General features: G+C 41.9%; 1 protein-coding gene across 2 annotated transcripts in view; it reads right to left on the bottom strand.

The window, feature by feature from the left end:
* bcas3 (BCAS3 microtubule associated cell migration factor) overlaps window positions 1-18,663 on the bottom strand; it is a 1,223,934-nt gene that overhangs the window by 470,683 nt on the left and 734,588 nt on the right. For both annotated transcript variants that reach the window (XM_043718095.2, XM_043718097.2), the window contains one exon: window positions 13,178-13,281. In XM_043718095.2, the coding sequence (XP_043574030.2) occupies window positions 13,178-13,281 (104 nt within the window). The remainder of the gene's footprint in view (window positions 1-13,177; window positions 13,282-18,663) is intronic.

Here is an 18,663-nt window from a genome sequence, read left to right as displayed (position 1 = left end):
TCACAATTGCTGTCCAAGACAGCATTGTAGGAACATAGGAACAGGAAGATAGGCCATTCATCTCCTTGAGCCTATTCCAACATTCAATGAGATCATGGATGATCTGTGGCCTGATTCTATATACCAGCCTTGGGTCCATATCCTTGAATACCTTTGCTCAAAAAATTATCTATCTCAGATTTAAAATTAACTGATCCAGTATCCACTGCGGTTTGTGGACGAGAGTTCCAAATACCTACCAGCCTTTGTGTGTAGAAGTGCTTCCTAACATCTCTCCTGAATGGTCTGGCTCTAATTCTCAGATTATGGTCTCTAGACTGGAATCCCCAACCATTGGAAATAGCTTAACTTTATCTACCCCATCCTTTCCTGTTAACATCTTGGAGACTTATCAGGTTACTCCTTAACCTTCTAAATTCCAGAGAAACAGGACTTATTTGTGTAATTTCTCCTCAGAACTAACCCCTGAAGTCTAAGGATCATTCTTGTAAATCTACATTGTATTCCATTCAATGCCAATATATTGTTCTGAAGGTGATGTGCCCAGATCTGCTCACAGTAATCCAATTGGGTCTAAACAAGATTTTGTCTAATAGCAGCATAACTTGTGCAGCCTTGTAGTCGAGTTCTCCATATAAAGAGGCCAGCATTCCATTAGCTTCCTTGATTATTTTCTGCACCTGTTAGTGAGATTTGCAAGATCTGCCACAATTTTGCCCATTCACTGAGTCCACAAATATCCATTTGCAAATTTATGCTACCATCTACATTGTCTACAATGTTACCTAATTTTGTGTCATCAGCAATTTTAGCTATGTCATTATTCAAGTCTTGAATAAATAATGTGAATAATTAAGGTCTGAACACAAATCCTTATGGGTCACCACTGGTCACATCCTTGCCATTATCTCTGTTTTTCTCATCTACCAAACAATTTCCCTGCCAGTTCAGTAACCTGCCCTCAATTCGTGGGCTGCTACTTTAGTTAACAAACTCTTACGTGGGACTTTATTAACTGCTTTCTGGAAGTCCATATAATCAACATCCATAAGCATTCCACTACTTCAGTCACCTCTTCAAAAAATGCAATGAGGTTTGTCAGGCATGACCTACCTGTCATGAATCCATGCGGGTTCTCCTGGATTAACTGGAAACTTTCAAGATATTCAGTGATTATCAATCATTTTTGATTATAGACTCCAACAATTGCCCCACCACAAATGTTAGGCTAACTAGTCTGTAGTTCCCTGATTTTCCTCTCTCAACCTTCTTAAAAAAATGGAGTGAAATACAATTTTCCAATGAGGAGGGATGACTCCTATATCTAGGGAACTCGAAAAGCACATCTTAAATGTGCTCCCCTCCTTCCTTTAACAGCCACATTTCTGGTATTGAGACTGGCTCTAAGGCAACGAGGGGTAAGTCGGCTTCCAAGAGATCAATTGTGTGAGGGGATTCTGTAGTCAGAGGTACAGACAGACGTTTCTGTGGCCAGCACAGAAAAAGCAGAATGGTGTGTTGTCTCCCTGGTGCCAGGATCAAGGATGTCTCAGAGAGGGTGCAGAATGTTCTCATGGGGGAGAGGGGCCAGCAAGAGGTCATTGTCCACATTGGAACCAAAAATATAGGAAGGGAAAAGGTTGAGATTTTGAAGGGAGATTACAGAGAGTTAGGCAGAAATTTAAAAAGGAGGTCCTCAAGGGTAGTAATATCTGGATTACTCTCAGTGCTATGAGCTAGTGAGGCCAGGAATAGGAGGATAAGCAGATGAATGCATGGCTGAGGAGCTGGTGTATGGGAGAAGGATTCACATTTTTGGATCATTGGAATCTCTTTTGGGGTACAAGTGACCTGTACAAGAAGGACGGATTGCACCTGAATTGGAAGGAGACTAAAATACTGGCAGGGAAATTTGCTAGAACTGCTCGGGAGGATTTAAACTAGTAAGGTGTGGGACCTAGGGACAGAGTGAGGAAAGAGATCAATCTGAGACTGGTACAGTTGAGAACAGAAGTGAGTCAAACAGTCAGGGCAGGCAGGGACAAGGTAGGACTAATAAATTAAACTGTATTTATTTCAATGCAAGGGGCCTAACAGGGAAGGCAGATGAATTCAGGGCATGGTTAGGAACATGGGACTGGGATATCATAGCAACTACGCAAACATGGCTCAAGGATGGGCAGGACTGGCAGCTTAATGTTCCAGGATACAAATGCTACAGGAAGGGTAGAAAGGGAGGCAGGAGAGGAGGGGGAGTGGCATTTTTGATAAGGGATAGCATTACAGCTGTGCTGAGGGAGGATATTCCCGGAAATACATCCAGGGAAGTTATTTGGGTGGAACTGAGAAATAAGAAAGGGATGATCACCTTATTGGGATTGTATTATAGACCCCCCAATAGTCAGAGGGAAATTGAGAAACAAACTTGTAAGGAGATCTCAGCTATCTGTAAGAATAATAGGGTAGTTACGATAGGGGATTTTAACTTTCCAAACATCGACTGGGACTGCCATAAGTGTTAAAGGTTTAGATGGAGAGGAATTTCTCAAGTGTGTACAAGACAATTTTCTGATTCAGTATGTGGATGTACCTACTAGAGAAGGTGCAAACCTTGACCTACTCTTGGGAAATAAGGCAGGGCAGGTGACTGAGGTGTCAGTGGGGGAGCACTTTGGGGCCAGCGACCATAATTCTATTAGTTTTTAAATAGTGATGGAAAAGGGTAGACCAGATCTAAAAGTTGAAGTTCTAAATTGGAGAAAGGCCAATTGTGACGGTATTTGGCAAGAACTTTCGAAAGCTGATTGGAGGCAAATGTTCACAGGTAAAGAGACGGCTGGAAAATGGGAAGCCTTCAGAAATGAGATAACAAGAATCCAGAGAAAGTATATTCCTGTCAGGGTGAAAGGGAAGGCTGGTAGGTATAGGGAATGCTGGATGACTAAAGAAATTGAGGGTTTGGTTAAGAAAAAGAAGGAAGCATATGTCAGGTATAGACAGGATAGATCGAGTGAATCCTTACAAGAGTATAAAGAAAGTAGGAGTGTACTTAAAAGGAAAATCAGGAGGGCAAAACGGGGACATAAGATAGCTTTGGCAATAGAATTAAGGAGAATCCAAAGGGTTTTTACAAATATATTAAGGACAAAAGGGTAACTAGGGAGAGAATAGGGCCCCTCAAAGATCAGCAAGGCGGCCTTTGTGTGGAGCCACAGAAAATGGGGGAGATACTAAATGAATATTTTGCATCAGTATTTACTGTGGAAAAGGATATGGAAGATATAGACTGTAGGGAAATAGATGGTGACATCTTGCAAAATGTCCAGATTACAGAGGAGGAAGTGCTGGATGTCTTGAAACAGTTAAAGTTGGATAAATCCCCAGGACCTGATCAGGTGTACCCGAGAACTCTGTGGGAAGCTAGAGAAGTGATTGCTGGGCCTCTTGCTGAGATATTTGTATCATCGATAGTCACAGGTGAGGTGCCAGAAGACTGGAGGTTGGCAAATGTGGTGCCACTGTTTAAGAAGGGTGGTAAAGACAAGCCAGGGTCAGGTGAGCCTGACCTTGGTGGTGGGCAAGTTGATGGAGGGAATCCTGAGGGACAGGATGTACATGTATTTAGAAAGGCAAGGACTGATTTGGGATAGCCAACATGGCTTTGTGCATGGGAAATCATGTCTCACAAACTTGATTGAGTTTTTTGAAGAAGTAACAAAGAAGATTGATGAGGGCAGAGCAGTAGGTGTGATCTATATGGACTTCAGTAAAGCATTCGACAAGGTTCCCATGGGAGACTGATTAGCAAGGTTAGATCACATGGAATACAGCGAGAACTAGCCATTCGGATAGAGAACTGGCCCAAAGGTAGAAGACAGAGGGTGGTGGTGAGGGTTGTTTTTCAGACTGGAGGCCTGTGACCAGTGCAGTGCCACAAGGATCGGTGCTGGGCCCTCTACTTTTTGTCATTTACATAAATGATTTGGATGCGAGCATAAGAAGTACAGTTAGTAAGTTTGCAGATGACACCAAAATTAGAGGTGTAGTGAACAGCGAAGAGGGTTATCTGAGATTACAACAGGATCTGGACCAGATGGGCCAATGGGCTGAGAAGTGGCAGATGGAGATAAATGCGAGGTGTTGCATTTTGGGAAAGCAAATCTTAGCAGGACTTATACACTTAATGGTAAGGTCCTAGGGAGTGTTGCTGAACAAAGAGACCTTGGAGTGCAGGTTCATAGCTCCTTGAAAGTGGAGTCGCAGGTAGATAGGATAGTGAAGAAGGCGTTTGGTATGCTTTCCTTTATTGGTCAGAGTATTGAGTACAGGAGTTGGGAGGTCATGTTGCGGCTGTACAGGACATTGGTTAGGCCACTGTTGGAATATTGCGTGCAATTCTGGTATCCTTCCTATCGGAAAGAAGTTGTGAAACTTGAAAGGGTTCAGAAAAGATTTACAAGGATATTGCCAGGGTTGGAGGATCTGAGCTACAGGGAGAGGCTGAACAGGCTGGGGCTGTTTTCCCTGGAGTGTCGGAGGATGAGGGGTGACCTTATAGAGGTTTACAAAATTATGAGGGGCATGGATAGGATAAATAGACAAAGGCTTTTCCCTGGGATCAGCGAGTCCAGAACTAGAGGGCACAGGTTTAGGGTGAGACGGGATAGATATAAAAGAGACCTAAGGGGCAACTTTTTCATGCAGAGGGTGGTACGTGTATGGAATGAGGTGCCAGAGGATGCGGTGGAGGCTGGTACAATTGTAGGCATTTGGATGGGTATATGAATAGGAAGGGTTTGGAGGGATATGGGCTGGGTGCTGGCAGGTGGGAGTAGATTGGGTTGGGATATCTGGTCAGCATGGACGGATTGGACCGAAGGGTCTGTTTCCGTGCTGTACATCTCTATGACTCTATGACCCTCTGAAGGAAACCATCAGGTCCTGGAGATTTGTCACTCTTTCATTCTACTAATTTCCTCAATACTGATTAGATTAGATTCCCTACAGTATGGAAATGGGTCCTTCAGCCCAACAAGCCCACACCGATCCTCCGAAGAGTAACCCACCCCGACCCAATCCCTTACCCTATATTTACGCCTGACTAATGTACCTAATACTGTGGGAAATTTAGCATGGCCAATTCACCTAACTTGCACATCTTTGGATTGTGGGAGGAAACCGAAGTATCCAGAGGAAACCATGCAGACACTGGGAGCATGTGCAAACCCCACAAAGTTAGTTACCTGACGCTGGAATCGAACCCGCATCCCTGGTTCTGTAAGGCAGCAGTGCTGAGCACTGAACCACTGTGCCATCCCTGACCTTTTACCTACTTTAATTCTTTTCAGGCCCTGTTCCTGATCCACAATTAATTTCCCCCAGACTTCAGGCATGCTGTCATCCTTTTCTACTATAAATACTGAGGCAAAGTAATTATTCAATATGTCTACAATTTCCCCATTATCATTGGCAATATTCCTACTTTTATTCTTTAGTGGACGAACATTGTTCCTGATCACCCACTTTCCCCTAATGTAACTATAAAATTTATTATTAATTTTGATGTCCCTACCAAATTTCCTTTCATAATTCCTTTTAGTTGCTCTTGGAAGCTGATTTGTGGCCCTTTACTGGTATCCTTCGCATTCTGTGCTGTCTTTTGCAAGCCCTTTCCTCTAGTTTTATGCTGTCCCCTTAACTCTTTGTTAATGATTCGTTTTTTTTTGTGAAGTGGAGCTTTTCCCTCTCAGGAGTATGGAGGAACCTCGATTATCCAAATGAGATGGGCGGGCGCTATTTCGTTTGGATAATTGATTATTCGGTTAATCGAATGAATGCTTTTCTTCTGGGGTTTGGAGTCTGCTCCCTGTTCAGGAGATATGGCAGCATCACAGTGCACATGAGCCTACGTCCCCCCGCCTCCAACCCCGTCCAACACCGTCTTGCATGCCCCCAATCCCATCCAACACCACCCCCCGCCTGTACCCCGTCTGCCCCAACACTGGACTACACCTCCTCCCATCCTGCCCCCTGTAAAAACGCCATCCCATTCTCCCAATTCCTTCGACTCCGCCGCATCTGCTCCCAGGAGGACCAGTTCCAAAAATGCACAACCCAGATGGCCTCCTTCTTCAATGACCGCAATTTCCCCCCCGACGTGGTCGACGATGCCCTCCACCGCATCTCTTCCACTTCCCGCTCCTCCGCCCTTGAATCCCGCCCCTCCAACCGCCACCAGGACAGAACCCCACTGGTCCTCACCTACCACCCCACTAATCTCCATGTACAGCGCAACATCAGCCGTCATTTCCGCTACCTCCAAACGGACCCCACCACCAAGGATATATTTCCCTCCCCTCCCCTATCAGCATTCCGTAAAGACCACTCCCTCCGTGACTCCCTCGTCAGATCCACACCCCCCACCAACCCAACCTCCACTTCCCCTGCAACCGCAGGAGGTGCAAGACTTGCGCCCACACCTCCCCCCTCACCTCCCTCCAAGGCCCCAAAGGAAACTTCCATATCCGCCACAGATTCACCTGCACCTCCACACATATCATCTATTGCATCCTCTGCACCCGATGTGGCCTCCTCTATATTGGGGAGACAGGCCGGCTACTTGCGGAGCGTTTCAGAGAACACCTCTGGGACACCCGGACCAACCAACCCAACCACCCTGTAGCTCAACATTTCAATTCCCCCTCCCACTCCACCAAGGATATGCAGGTCTTTGGACTCCTCCATCGTCAGACCACAACAAAACGACGGTTGGAGGAAGAACGCCTCATCTTCCGCCTAGGAACCCTCCAACCACAAGGGATGAACTCGGATTTCACCAGTTTCCTCATTTCCCCTCCCCCCAGCCTGTCTCAGTCAAATCCATCAAATTCAGCACCGCCTTCCTAACCTGCAATCTTCTTCCCGACCTCTCCGCCCCCACCCCAGTCTGACCTATCACCCTCACCTTGACCTCTTTCCACCTATCACATTTCCGACGCCCCTCCCCCAAGTCCCTCCTCCCTACCCTTTATCTTAGCCTGCTGGACAAACTTTCCTCATTCCTGAAGAAGGGCTTATGCCCGAAACGTCGATTCTCCTGTTCCCTGGATGCTGCCTGACCTGCTGCGCTTTTCCAGCAACACATTTCCAGCACTGCCCCTACCTACCCCTCCCCCACCCCCTGTGCACCCCCCCACCCCCTCTCTGGGGCAGCTGGACTGGAAACCAACAACACGACTGCTGCTGCTACTACTGCCCTTTGAGGGGATGGGGGGGAGGAAGCGGTTAGTCTCCAACACACACACATCTTTTTACTGCAACGTTCTGACAGGTTCCACCTTTGCTCTGTACTGGGCAATGTTGGAGAGATTGTCTGGGGAAGGGAGCTTTAGGGTACACCCCTGTGTAGAATTCCAGGGAAAGTGTGGGAAGAGAGAGAGTCAGGGTGGGAGGTCTGTCATTTAAAGACGGTGTCTGCGCTTCCATCAGTCTGGGACTGTTCTCGGCAGCACTTTTAGTCACTGTAAACAAAAGACGGGATCAGTGTTGGACACACGTCTTTGATGCAATGTCTCTGTCGGGACCTCGAGATCTCCTTTGGATAATCCGATTTTCGGATAATTGGTATTCGGATAATTGAGGTTCCTCTGTATAAACTAGTTTTGTATTGTGCTAAAATGTTTCTTTAAACATCCTCCACTGTTCTTTAGCTGTTTTACTCAATAGCAGATGTTCCCTGTTTACTATGGACAATCTCTGTTTCATCTTGTGAAAGTTGGCCTTACCTAAATCTAAAACTAATTGATTTATGCTATTCGTTTTCAAATGTTACTTTTAACTCGGTCATGTTATGATAACTATATACAAATGTTCATGCATAATTAGGTGACTAATTAAATCTGGTTCATTTCTCATTACTAAACATAATATTGTTTATTCCCTTGTTATATATGGGATATATTGCTATAGGAAACTATCCCAGGTACACTCCAGAAATTCACTACCTTTCTGACAGATGCCTCTCCCAGTCTATGTTGAAATTAAAAATTCCCAACTGATACTACACTAGCTTTGTTCTACACTTGCTTAATTTCTGCATTTCTATAACATAGCACTTCAGAGCTGCTACCAGGCAAGGGCTCCTGCCGAAATGTCGATTTTCCTGCTCCTCGACTGCTGCTTGACCTGCTGTGCTTTTCCAGCACCACTCTAATCTTGAGTCTGTACACAACACCAATTACAATTTTAGATCCTCTACTGTTCTTATGTTCCACCCATACAGTCTCTATTGAATGCTTTCCCCTCCCTCATCATTGATGTAATTTTGTTTCACATCACTAAGCTACTCCACTTCCTCTGCCCATCCTGTAAACTTCATAATCTGGTATATTTAGTTCCCAATCTCAATCATCCTGCAACCATATTTAAGTAATGACTACCATATCATAATCTCCAATTTGAATCTGTGCCTGCAGCTCATTTTATTCCTTACGCTGTGTGCAATTTACATTGAACTCTTATTTGGGCCTTACAACCTGCCCTCAGCACTGTTGCTTTATTCACTGTTTATTATTTCTCTCTTCTGGTTTAGTCAATACGATCCTTAGAGTTTTGCCATTACTTGCCATTCCTGAAGTAGGATTTCTAACTGTTTCTTTACTTTGTCATGTTACTTGATTTTGAAACTATACTGACTTCCCAAGAGCACTCCTTCACCACCATTTACTAGTTTAAAGTCCTTGTGACCACCCTAGTTAGCCTTTCTGCCAGGACAATGGATCAGGTGGAGCCTGTCTGAATGGTACCGTTCATTCCTGTTCCAACACCAATGGCAGTGTCCCATGAAACTGAATTCTTCTTTCCCACACCACATCTTTAGCCATCTATTTACTTCCATAATTTTCTTATGTCTATGTCAATTTGCATGTGGTATCGGTAATAACCAGTGATTGGAACCCTGTATTATTGTTCTGAATTTTTGATATTCCATATAATTGGAGCTCTTGCCTATGCTGTTGGTTCCAACATGGACCACATTAACTAGATCCTCCCTCTCCCCACACCAACATTGTTTCAAGCTGGTGTGAGATGCCCATTATCTTGGTACCAGGCAGGCAACATACTATGCAGAACTATCATTCCTGTTTTCAAAAGTCGCTACCTATATCTTAAATTACAGAATCCCCTACCACTACCACTTTCCTTCTTACTCCCCCATTTCAATGGCCTCCTGTACCATGTTGTAGTAGTCAAGCTGCCCATCCTCTCTACAGTCCTTTTCCTGATCCACACAGCAAGCAAGTACCTCATATCATTTGGACAAGGTTAAGAGCTGAGGTTCCTCCAATGCTAAATTCAGGATCTCTCTCTCTCTGCTTCACTTGTAGTCACATCCTCATGTCCCTAACCACTGGCCAAATTTGAAGTACTTAACCTATAGGGTGTGACTGCCTCCTGAAACACAGCATCCCCTTCCCTGATGTGGCTGAGTTCAAAGCTCACACTCTAGCTCATCAACTCTGACCTGGTGTTCCTCAAGCAATCTAGGCTTGTGGTTCAAGCTGGAAGTCATCTAAATAGCAAATTTAGTGGATTGACTTTCAAAAGGGGAGTTTAATGAATAATTGAGAAAAAAAGTGTAAAGGGCTCTCTGGGGACAGACTTGGTGAGGAGGATCAATTGAATAGCTCTTGCAAAGGGTGAACACTGGACCAAATGGCCTTCATTGAAATGTATCATTCACTGATTGCATAGCACTTAACTTTAAAAATTAGCAAACAAGCCCAAATTGTTCAAATTACAAAGTAACCTTAATGTCTCAAACCATTGCATACACTATTACCAGCATGAACCGTGATCCTTGGGTAATTCCCTGTCAAACATACTTGGCGATTGCACTGTTTTAAGTGACTGAATTTGATTTCTATTCACATTTGTATTTTGTAATCATCCTCCACTCATTGCATTTTGCTGAAGAAACTACCCTGATTTTTGGGGGGGAGATATTGCTACAGTTTCATTTGGGAGTCTTGTTTATTGTAGTTCAAAGAAATTATTTTTAAATAACTCTATAAACTGTTTCCTGCAGTTCATTGTTTAAATAGATGTTGCGAGGTAAATGGACTTTCTTGCTGTGAGATGGACTGTCTTATTTCAACGTGGGCGGCACGGTGGCACAGTGGTTAGCACTGCTGCCTCACAGCGCCAGAGACCCGGGTTCAATTCCCGCCTCAGGCGACTGACTGTGTGGAGTTTGCACATTCTCCCCGTGTCTGCGTGGGTTTCCTCCGGGTGCCTCCGGTTTCCTCCCACAGTCCAAAGATGTGCATGCCAGGTGAACTGGCCATGCTAAATTGCTCGTAGTGTTAGGTAAGGGGTAAAGGTAGGGGTATGGGTGGGTTGCGCTTCGGCGGGGCGGTGTGGACTTGTTGGGCTGAAGGGCCTGTTTCCACACTGTAAGTAATCTAATCTAATCTAATTTCCTACCATAAACCTGTTTCACCTCCCACTCTTTGATGGACGCACTGGTGCCATTAGGTATTTTACATATTTTATCGACCAACTTAGCTAATGTTTATTGAAACTAATTTATAGAAAGGCTGCACAAATTTCATGGCCCTCGATGTGGAACAAAAGGAATAAAACATGTGCCAGGTGTTAAAATATATTGACGAGCCTATTGCATAAGTCCTCTTCTTCCACCATCAGTTGGATAATGATGTAAGTCACTAGTAGAAACTTTTAGTCACCTTTAGAAATGATTTTTGATTTTAAAGTTTTGCAATCATTTTATAATGTTTTCTATAATTAAAATATACACTTAAAATAAAATATACACATTTCTGAACTGGAATAATGCCATCCTACCCAGAATACTATTGCCTCACTATGAGGATGAAGAACATAGTGTTACAGTTTGTTTGGATAAACAACACGGAAAGAGGTTCAGAACACTTGGAAGAACATCACAGACAACATTTCTGCAAATTACAAATGAATTAATTTTGTTTTAAATATTTAGCTTGGTTCAGTATAATTACACTTGCCTCAGAATCAGAAGGTGATTGGGTCAAGGGCTCCATTCCAGGACCGCAGTCATAATCTGGGCTAATATTGGAATTCCCTCTCTAAGTTTCTCTGTCGCTATCTCACTCTCCTCCTTTCACAAGTATTGTTCATGAGCTGCAGTGTCAGAGCTGGCAACATTTGGATGAGTTTCTAAATCAAGGTCCTGTTTACCCCAAGATGGCATTTTACATATCATGGTCAATGTACCCATCTCCAAAATAAAAAGAAACCCATCAAACTCATATTAACCAGTTACTTATCTCATTTTCTATTTGTGACATATTGCTGTCTTGTAACAAGAATATTTGCAATTCAAAACCGGAATCATTTGGCTATATATTCATTCACAGCATGTAGACATTGCTGGCTGGGCCGGTGTTCATTGTCCAGAGGGCAGTTAAGAATCAACCACATGGATCACGAATCACATGAATGGGAGACCATTAAGTGAGGCAGTTTTCCTTCCCTAAAGGACATGAGTGAACCTGATGGATTTTTCCAACAATCAACAAGAGTCTTCATTCCAGATTTTTATTGAATTCTAATTTCGCCATCTGTCGTTGCGGGAACCAAACCTGAGTCTCTAGCACATCACTTGGGTCTCTGGACTAACAGCCCAGCTAAAATACCATTAGACTGTCAACTCTGTGAATTCATATGGGACATCCAAAAAAAAAACCAGGCTTTACAGGTTAAAATATGAAACACCACCAGAATTGAAAATGAAGATGAGATAATGATAAACATTGTACCAGTTCTCCAGCTTCATCACCTTCTCATTCCCAGCTATTTTCCTGATGGCTTAATGGGAGGGGCTCAGATTTTCCACTTGCCCTTCGGGTTCCCAAAAGTGGTGGGGGCTAGTTTAGCTGTCTGGAAATGGCCTCCTGGTGGCAGAATTATGGGAAGTGTGGAATTGGACAAGGCAAAATTGGATGTCTTCACTACCTGACTGAATGCAGAAACAACCCCAGGTCACTCTGTAAACTTATAAGGCCATTCAGCCCACTAAGCCTGCTCCTCAATTCCACAATATCTGCTCTGATTCAGAGCCTTAACTCAGCTTTCCTGTCTGCCACCCTCTATTAACCCTCAACTCCCAAGGTAATCAAAAATCTGTCTAATTTAGCCTCGGATATTCTCAGTAAACAAGCTTCTATGACTCTCTAAGGAAGAGAATTCCAAAGTCCAATGACCCTCAGAAACAAAAACCTTCTTCATATCCACTTAATGAGACTTGCCTTATTTTTAAATTTTCTTCTCTGCTGTCCACCCTCACCATAGCAGTGATCCAATCGCAAAGCCCTCTTTTTTGTTTTATAAATTGTAAAAAAAAGGATTGAGTGTCTCCACTCACAGCTATTGCATTCTGTTACTGTTTTTTTTGCTACAAGTCATTTGATTGCTTCTTAACCTTCAAAAGCCCACCCGTCATTTTTAATTGGATTCAGAACCCATCCTTTGGCTGTTAGTTGGATACTTCCAGGAAAATCACATGCTGATTTCTGAGTCCCATTTCAATCTGCTGCGTAGATTCAAATATCTGTAAGGATAATCTCACTAAATCTAAAAATACGTATTTCGATTTTCTCTATCAAGAACTGTGTGTCAGATATTACAAAAGGACACTCAGAATATAAATTATATTATAGGACAAGTGGAAGTAAGGAATATCTTAAATGTGGGAGAAACATGTTGAGAAATAGAGAGAGTTAGGGAGGAAATTCAAGAGCTCATGACTCTATGACTAAGCTTGAGACCAAAGCTGCTAAAGAATGGCTGCCAAAGGTAGATTGACAGATACTGAGGGTGGGCAAGAAATCACAATGCAAGGCACAAAGAGAGATGTAGGAGATTATGGATATAGGAGAGGCGAAGCAATGGAAAGATTTGAACTCAAGGACAAGCATTTTAAAAATAAAAATCACTGAATTTTAAGCCAATTTAAGGTACTGAAATCAGGATTATAAGTGATTGTATTTGAAATGAGTTAGAATATGTACAGCAGAGTTTTAAGTGAGCCCATGATTGCGGAGAATGGAAAGCAAAGATCATTGTGAGGGATTTGTTCATCAGCAGTCATAGGTAAATATTGTTTTGCAAACCCCACCTGTGACAACCACTCCTCATCTTCTTGACCACTGTTGTCTGATCCCAGGCTGTCATAAGACTCATGGCGTATAAAACTTGGTGCAGGACTGACAGATGAAACCACTATGAGGAGAAGAAAACAGCATTATTAGAACATTAGCAATCTAACAGGGGCATGATTTCAGTTTAACTCTGCGGTAAGCATTTTTTTTTGTTTTATTTCATTGAAAGATGGTCAACTGAAGTGGTTTAAAGACTTGATGTGTGGATGAGCTGTGAATATTGATACATTTCCAGCAAACTTTAAGAAAATCTCTAAAATCCAGTGACCTCTGGAAAATACTGGTTCACACCTGCATATCCGTTTCCCTCCCGGAAGGCCCACATAATTACTAATGAAGGGATCCATCTCCAAGTAGAAATACATTTTCAGGTCACTCAGCAAATACTGACCTACACCTGAGGATATCCTACAAACAGTTTCACCAATTCTCACACAATCCCAAATAAGCTTCAAAAATGCTTATACACTTTCAAAGTTTCAGTCCTAAGCTTCAAAAGATACAATCAGCTACCCAAAGAAAACCAACCATCATTGCTGAAAGTATCTTATTTGTGTACAGCCAAGAAAGCAATATGTATCTAAGTCAATAAATACAAACATTTAAAAAAAAATCCTTTGTACAGAATTCAAATAGCATGTGGCATTCTTGGCTTTAAACATTCAGATATCTGATGGCTTCAACATATTTATCTTCTCCTTCCAGGCTCTGAGAGTTCATGAACCCCATCAACACCAATAAATGGCTATTTAAATGTTACAGACAGTCGTAGAGTCACAGAGTCATATAGCATTTGGTCCAACCAGTCCAAGCCGACCACAACCCCAAACTAAACTAGACCACCTGCTTGCCCATATCCCTCCAAACATTTCTTATTCATGTACTTATCTAAATATCTTTTAAATGCTGTAACTGTAGCCACATACATCATTTCCTCTGGAAGTTCATTCCTCCCATGAACCACTCTCTGTGTAAAACAACTGCCCCACATAGCTTTTTAAAATCTTTCTGCTCTCACCTTGAAAATACACCCTCTAGTTTTGAAATCCCCCACCCTAGGGAAAAGACACCTGGCATTCAACTTATGTATACCCCTCATGATTTTATAAACCTAGATAAGATCACCCCTCAACCTCCCATGCTTCAGTGAAAAGTCTCAGCCCATTTCTGGGAGCATCTTCAAAACCCTTTCCAGCTTAATAATATCCTTCCTATAAACTGGTGACCAGAACTGGACACAGTACTCCAGAAGAGGCCTCACCATTGTCCTGTACAATCTCAACATAATGTCCCAACTCTTGTACTCAAAGGTCTAAGCATTGGAGGCAATCATGCTAAACACCTTCTTAACCAGCCTATGAAGGGCTTATGCCCAAAACATCGACTCTCCTGCTCCCCGGGATGCTGCCTGACCTGCTGTGCTTTTCCAGCGCCACACTTTTAAACTCTATCCCTATCACTATGTGATGCAAACTTCAAAGAATTATGTACCTCAACCCCGAAGTCTCTCTGTTCTACAACATCACCCAAGATCCTACTTTTAATTGTGTAAGTGCTGGTCTTGTTTGTTTTACCAAAATGCAATACCATGCATTTATCCAAATTAAACTCCATCAGCCACTCTTCAGCCCTTCGATCCAACTGATCAACATCTCTTTGCAATCTTAGAAAACCTCTTCACTGTCCACTTAGATAACCTTCTTCACTGATTGCACCACCAATCTCGATGTCATCTGCAAACATGCTGACCAAGCTTTCTATATTCTCAGATAAATCATTTTTATAAATGACAAACAAAAGTGGATCCAGCACAAATCCCTGTGGAACACCACTGGTCACAGACCTCCAGTCCAAAAAAACCCTTCACCACCACTCAAAATTGCTAAGCCAATTTTGTATCCAATTGGTAAGCTCACCCTGAATTCCATTGGATCCAACTTTACTCATTAGTCTACCATGTGGAACTTTGTCAAAGGTTTTACTAAACACCAAGTAAACAATGTCTACCATTCTGCCCTCATCAATCTTGTTGGTTATTTCCTCAAAACGATTAATCAGGTTTGTGAGATACAATTGCCCCCACACAAAACCATGCTACTATCCCGAATCATTTTTTTGCCTCTCCAAATGCATATAAATCTTATCTTTCTGAATCACTTCCAACAACTTACTCACCACTTAAGTCAGATTCACAGGTGTATTGTTCCCAGGCTTCTCCTTATATCCCTTCTTAAACAAAGGCATAACATTAGCCACTCTCCAGTCATTCAGCACCTCACCCATATTTATAAATGATGCAAATATTTCTGCAAGGGGCCTGCAATTTCCTCCCTAAATTCTCACAAAGTCCAGGGATACACTAGATCAGATCCTGGAGATTTATCCACCTTTATATTTTCTAAGACCTCCGGCACTCCCTCTTCTGTAATATGAACTGTTTTCAAAACATCAATATTTATTTCCCTGAGGTTTCTAACCACCATTTCTTTCTCCACAGTAAAAACTGATGTGAAATATTCATTTAATATCTCTCCCATCTCCTGAGGTTCAACACAAAGGCAACCTCTTTGATCTTTAAGGGGCCTTACCCTCTCTCTAGTTACTCTCTTGCTCTAAAGGTACTAATCGAATCTCTTTGGATTATGCTTAACCTTATTTGCCAAGGCTATCTCATATCCTCTCTTTGCCTTCCTGATCCCCCTCTTTAGAATGCCCCTATACTGTTCAAGAGATTCATCTGCAAGAGATTCAACTGAACCCAGCTATTTATATCTTGTATACGATTAATTTTAATTCTCAACTAGAACCTCAATGTCTTCATTCATCCATTGTTCTCTAATCCTACTAGCTTTACCTTTCACTCTAACAGAAACATAATAACTCTGAATTCTCGGTATCACACTTTTGAAAGCCTCTCACTTACCAGACATCCCCTTACCTGTGAACACTGTGCTCCAATCAATTTTTGAAAGTTCTTGTCTCATACCGTTAAAATATGCCTTACTATAATTAAAAACTTAAATTTTTATGGAGGGCTTAACCTTTTCCATTACTGTTTTATAACAAATAGAATTCTGATAACAAGACCCAAACTGTTCCCTTACTATCACTTCAGTCACTTGCCCCTTTTTATTTCTCAAGGTCAAGTTTTGCTTCTTCTCTAGTAGAAACATTTTCATATTGATAAAGAAAATTTTCTTGTTCACATTTAACAAATTCTTCACCATCCAAACCTTTAACATTCTGGTAGTCTCAGTCAACATTTGGAAAATTTATATAATCTACTATTACAACCTTAATATTCTTATGTGTAACTGAAATCTCTTGATATATGTGTTCTTCAATTTCCCACTGACTATTGGGGAGTCTATAACATGATTCCATCAAAGTGATCATTCCTTTATTATTGCTAATTTCAACCTATATTTTTCAGTGGATGATTTTTCAGAAATATCATCTCTAGTTACAGCAGTAATGTTTTCCTTCATCAGAACTGCCATTCCTCCCCTCTTTTGTATCTCTTTTTATCCTCCCTATAGCATCTGAAACTCGGAACATTGCAGCTGCCAGTCCTGTCCATCCCTCAGTCAAGTTTCTGTAATAGCTATGCCATCCCAATACCATGTTCCCAAACATGCCCTGAATTTATCATCCTTACTTGTAAGACCATTTGCATTGAAATAAATGCAGTTTCATTCTTCAGAGTTACTTCATTCTCTAACTTGCTCTTTTCTGCCTTTTTTGATTAATTTGTTATTTTCACATTCAAAACCATCTTTATCTAACTTTCTAGTTACTCCACTCCCTCTTTCTCATAGTTTAGTCTCCATTAGTAGAATTAGTAAATCTTCCTGCTAGGATATTAATCCCTTTCCAGTACAGGCGAAACCCATACTTTTTGAACATGTCTTTTTTGCCCCAGAAGAGATCCCAATGATCCAAGAATCTGAATCCTTGAATACTGCACCATATTTTCAGCTATTGATTTATTTCCTTTATCTTTTTATTCTCTCCCTCATTTGAGCTTGGCACTGAAAGTAAACAAGAGATTACTACTGTTGAGGTTCTGTTTTTTTAATCTTCTACCTAACCTTTTATATTCACTCTGTAAAGCCTTAATCTTTTCCCTAATTATGTCATTCCTACCAAAGTGTACAATAATTTCCGGGTCAATGAGGGTCTCAGAATGTGTCAGTTACACTTACATTTAGCAACTTGAAAATTTGTGGATAGTTGCTTTGTATTTGAATTTGGATATTATGAAATAATTCAGTGAGCTACTCAGCTTAGTTAGCCCTCACAGTTCTCTCTCTCAGTCCCTGTCTGTCATTTTCTGTCTCCTTGTGTGTGTCCCTCTCTCTTTGCTTGTCAATTTGAGATATTTGCCTCTATTTTAGATGCGTCGACGTAACTGTGGGAAAGACCTAGTTATTGCAAATGTTTCCTGTCCACAGAACAATCAAATTTATGAAGGAAGTGCTTGCAGCAGGAAATTCCTCTCTGCAATCATTTCCTCAACTTCCGAGGAAGAAGTCAGTATGGCTCTGACCTGCTCTTCATAGAAAAACTCTAGGGCACAGCAGCACGAGCAAATGACAGTTCATCTGACCACCAATTACAATTATGAGTTCAATTCCTCTTTAGTGTTAACATACTGTGGTCTGAACCGTTTTATGCTGGAGACATAAGGAGAAATCTGTCGGAGACAGATTGTGTCTGTTCATGTCAACCTAACGAGAAGCAGTTGTTTCCTGTTCACTGAATAACCTGTTTGCCAATAATCATTCAGTTATCAGGAAGTGAGTGAGAGTCATAAACAGCTGAGTGGTGTGCAGTCACGTTGTTTAATATGTGAGCACTTGCTATTAGTCATTTAGCATATACACGCTGTCTCATCCTTTCTGGAGCCTATTATAAAACGATTTACAACATGGAAATCTCCTTCAGAAAAAAGTCATTCATTCATTGTCAGGTGTAGCCTATTAACATCAAATACAGTAACGTCATGAAATAAAGTCCACACTTGTGATTTCCACCAATGTATGTGAAACATTCATGAATATTACACCATGCATGAATATAGCCTGAAGCATAGTGACAGCTGTTCCACACTCATTCCTCATTTACACACACACATACTTTACATTAACAAAAAGGTCAAACATAGCACTTTCAAAAACATGACACAATCTCACAGAGTGAATAAAACACATCCTGTGAACCAATGACCTCCGTACTGGGAATAGCAGGCCCTTTTTACATCAAAACTGTGGCAACAAAAGCAGGTCAGAGGCTTGACATTCTGAGATGAGTAACTTACCTTCTGACTGCCCAAAGTCTGTCCACCATCTACAAAACACAAATCAGGATTGTGATGGAATATTCTTCCCTTAACTGGATGAGTGTGGTCAACAACACTCAAAAAGCTCGACATCTTTCAGAA

The sequence above is a fragment of the Chiloscyllium plagiosum genome, unplaced genomic scaffold, assembly GCF_037043375.1.
Source record: "Chiloscyllium plagiosum isolate Xiang-an unplaced genomic scaffold, Cpla_swu_hap1 HiC_scaffold_31, whole genome shotgun sequence".
Taxonomy (NCBI): Eukaryota; Metazoa; Chordata; class Chondrichthyes; order Orectolobiformes; family Hemiscylliidae; genus Chiloscyllium; species Chiloscyllium plagiosum.
Note: the sequence above shows the minus strand (reverse complement) of the source record. Positions and strands in the feature narration are given on the sequence as shown.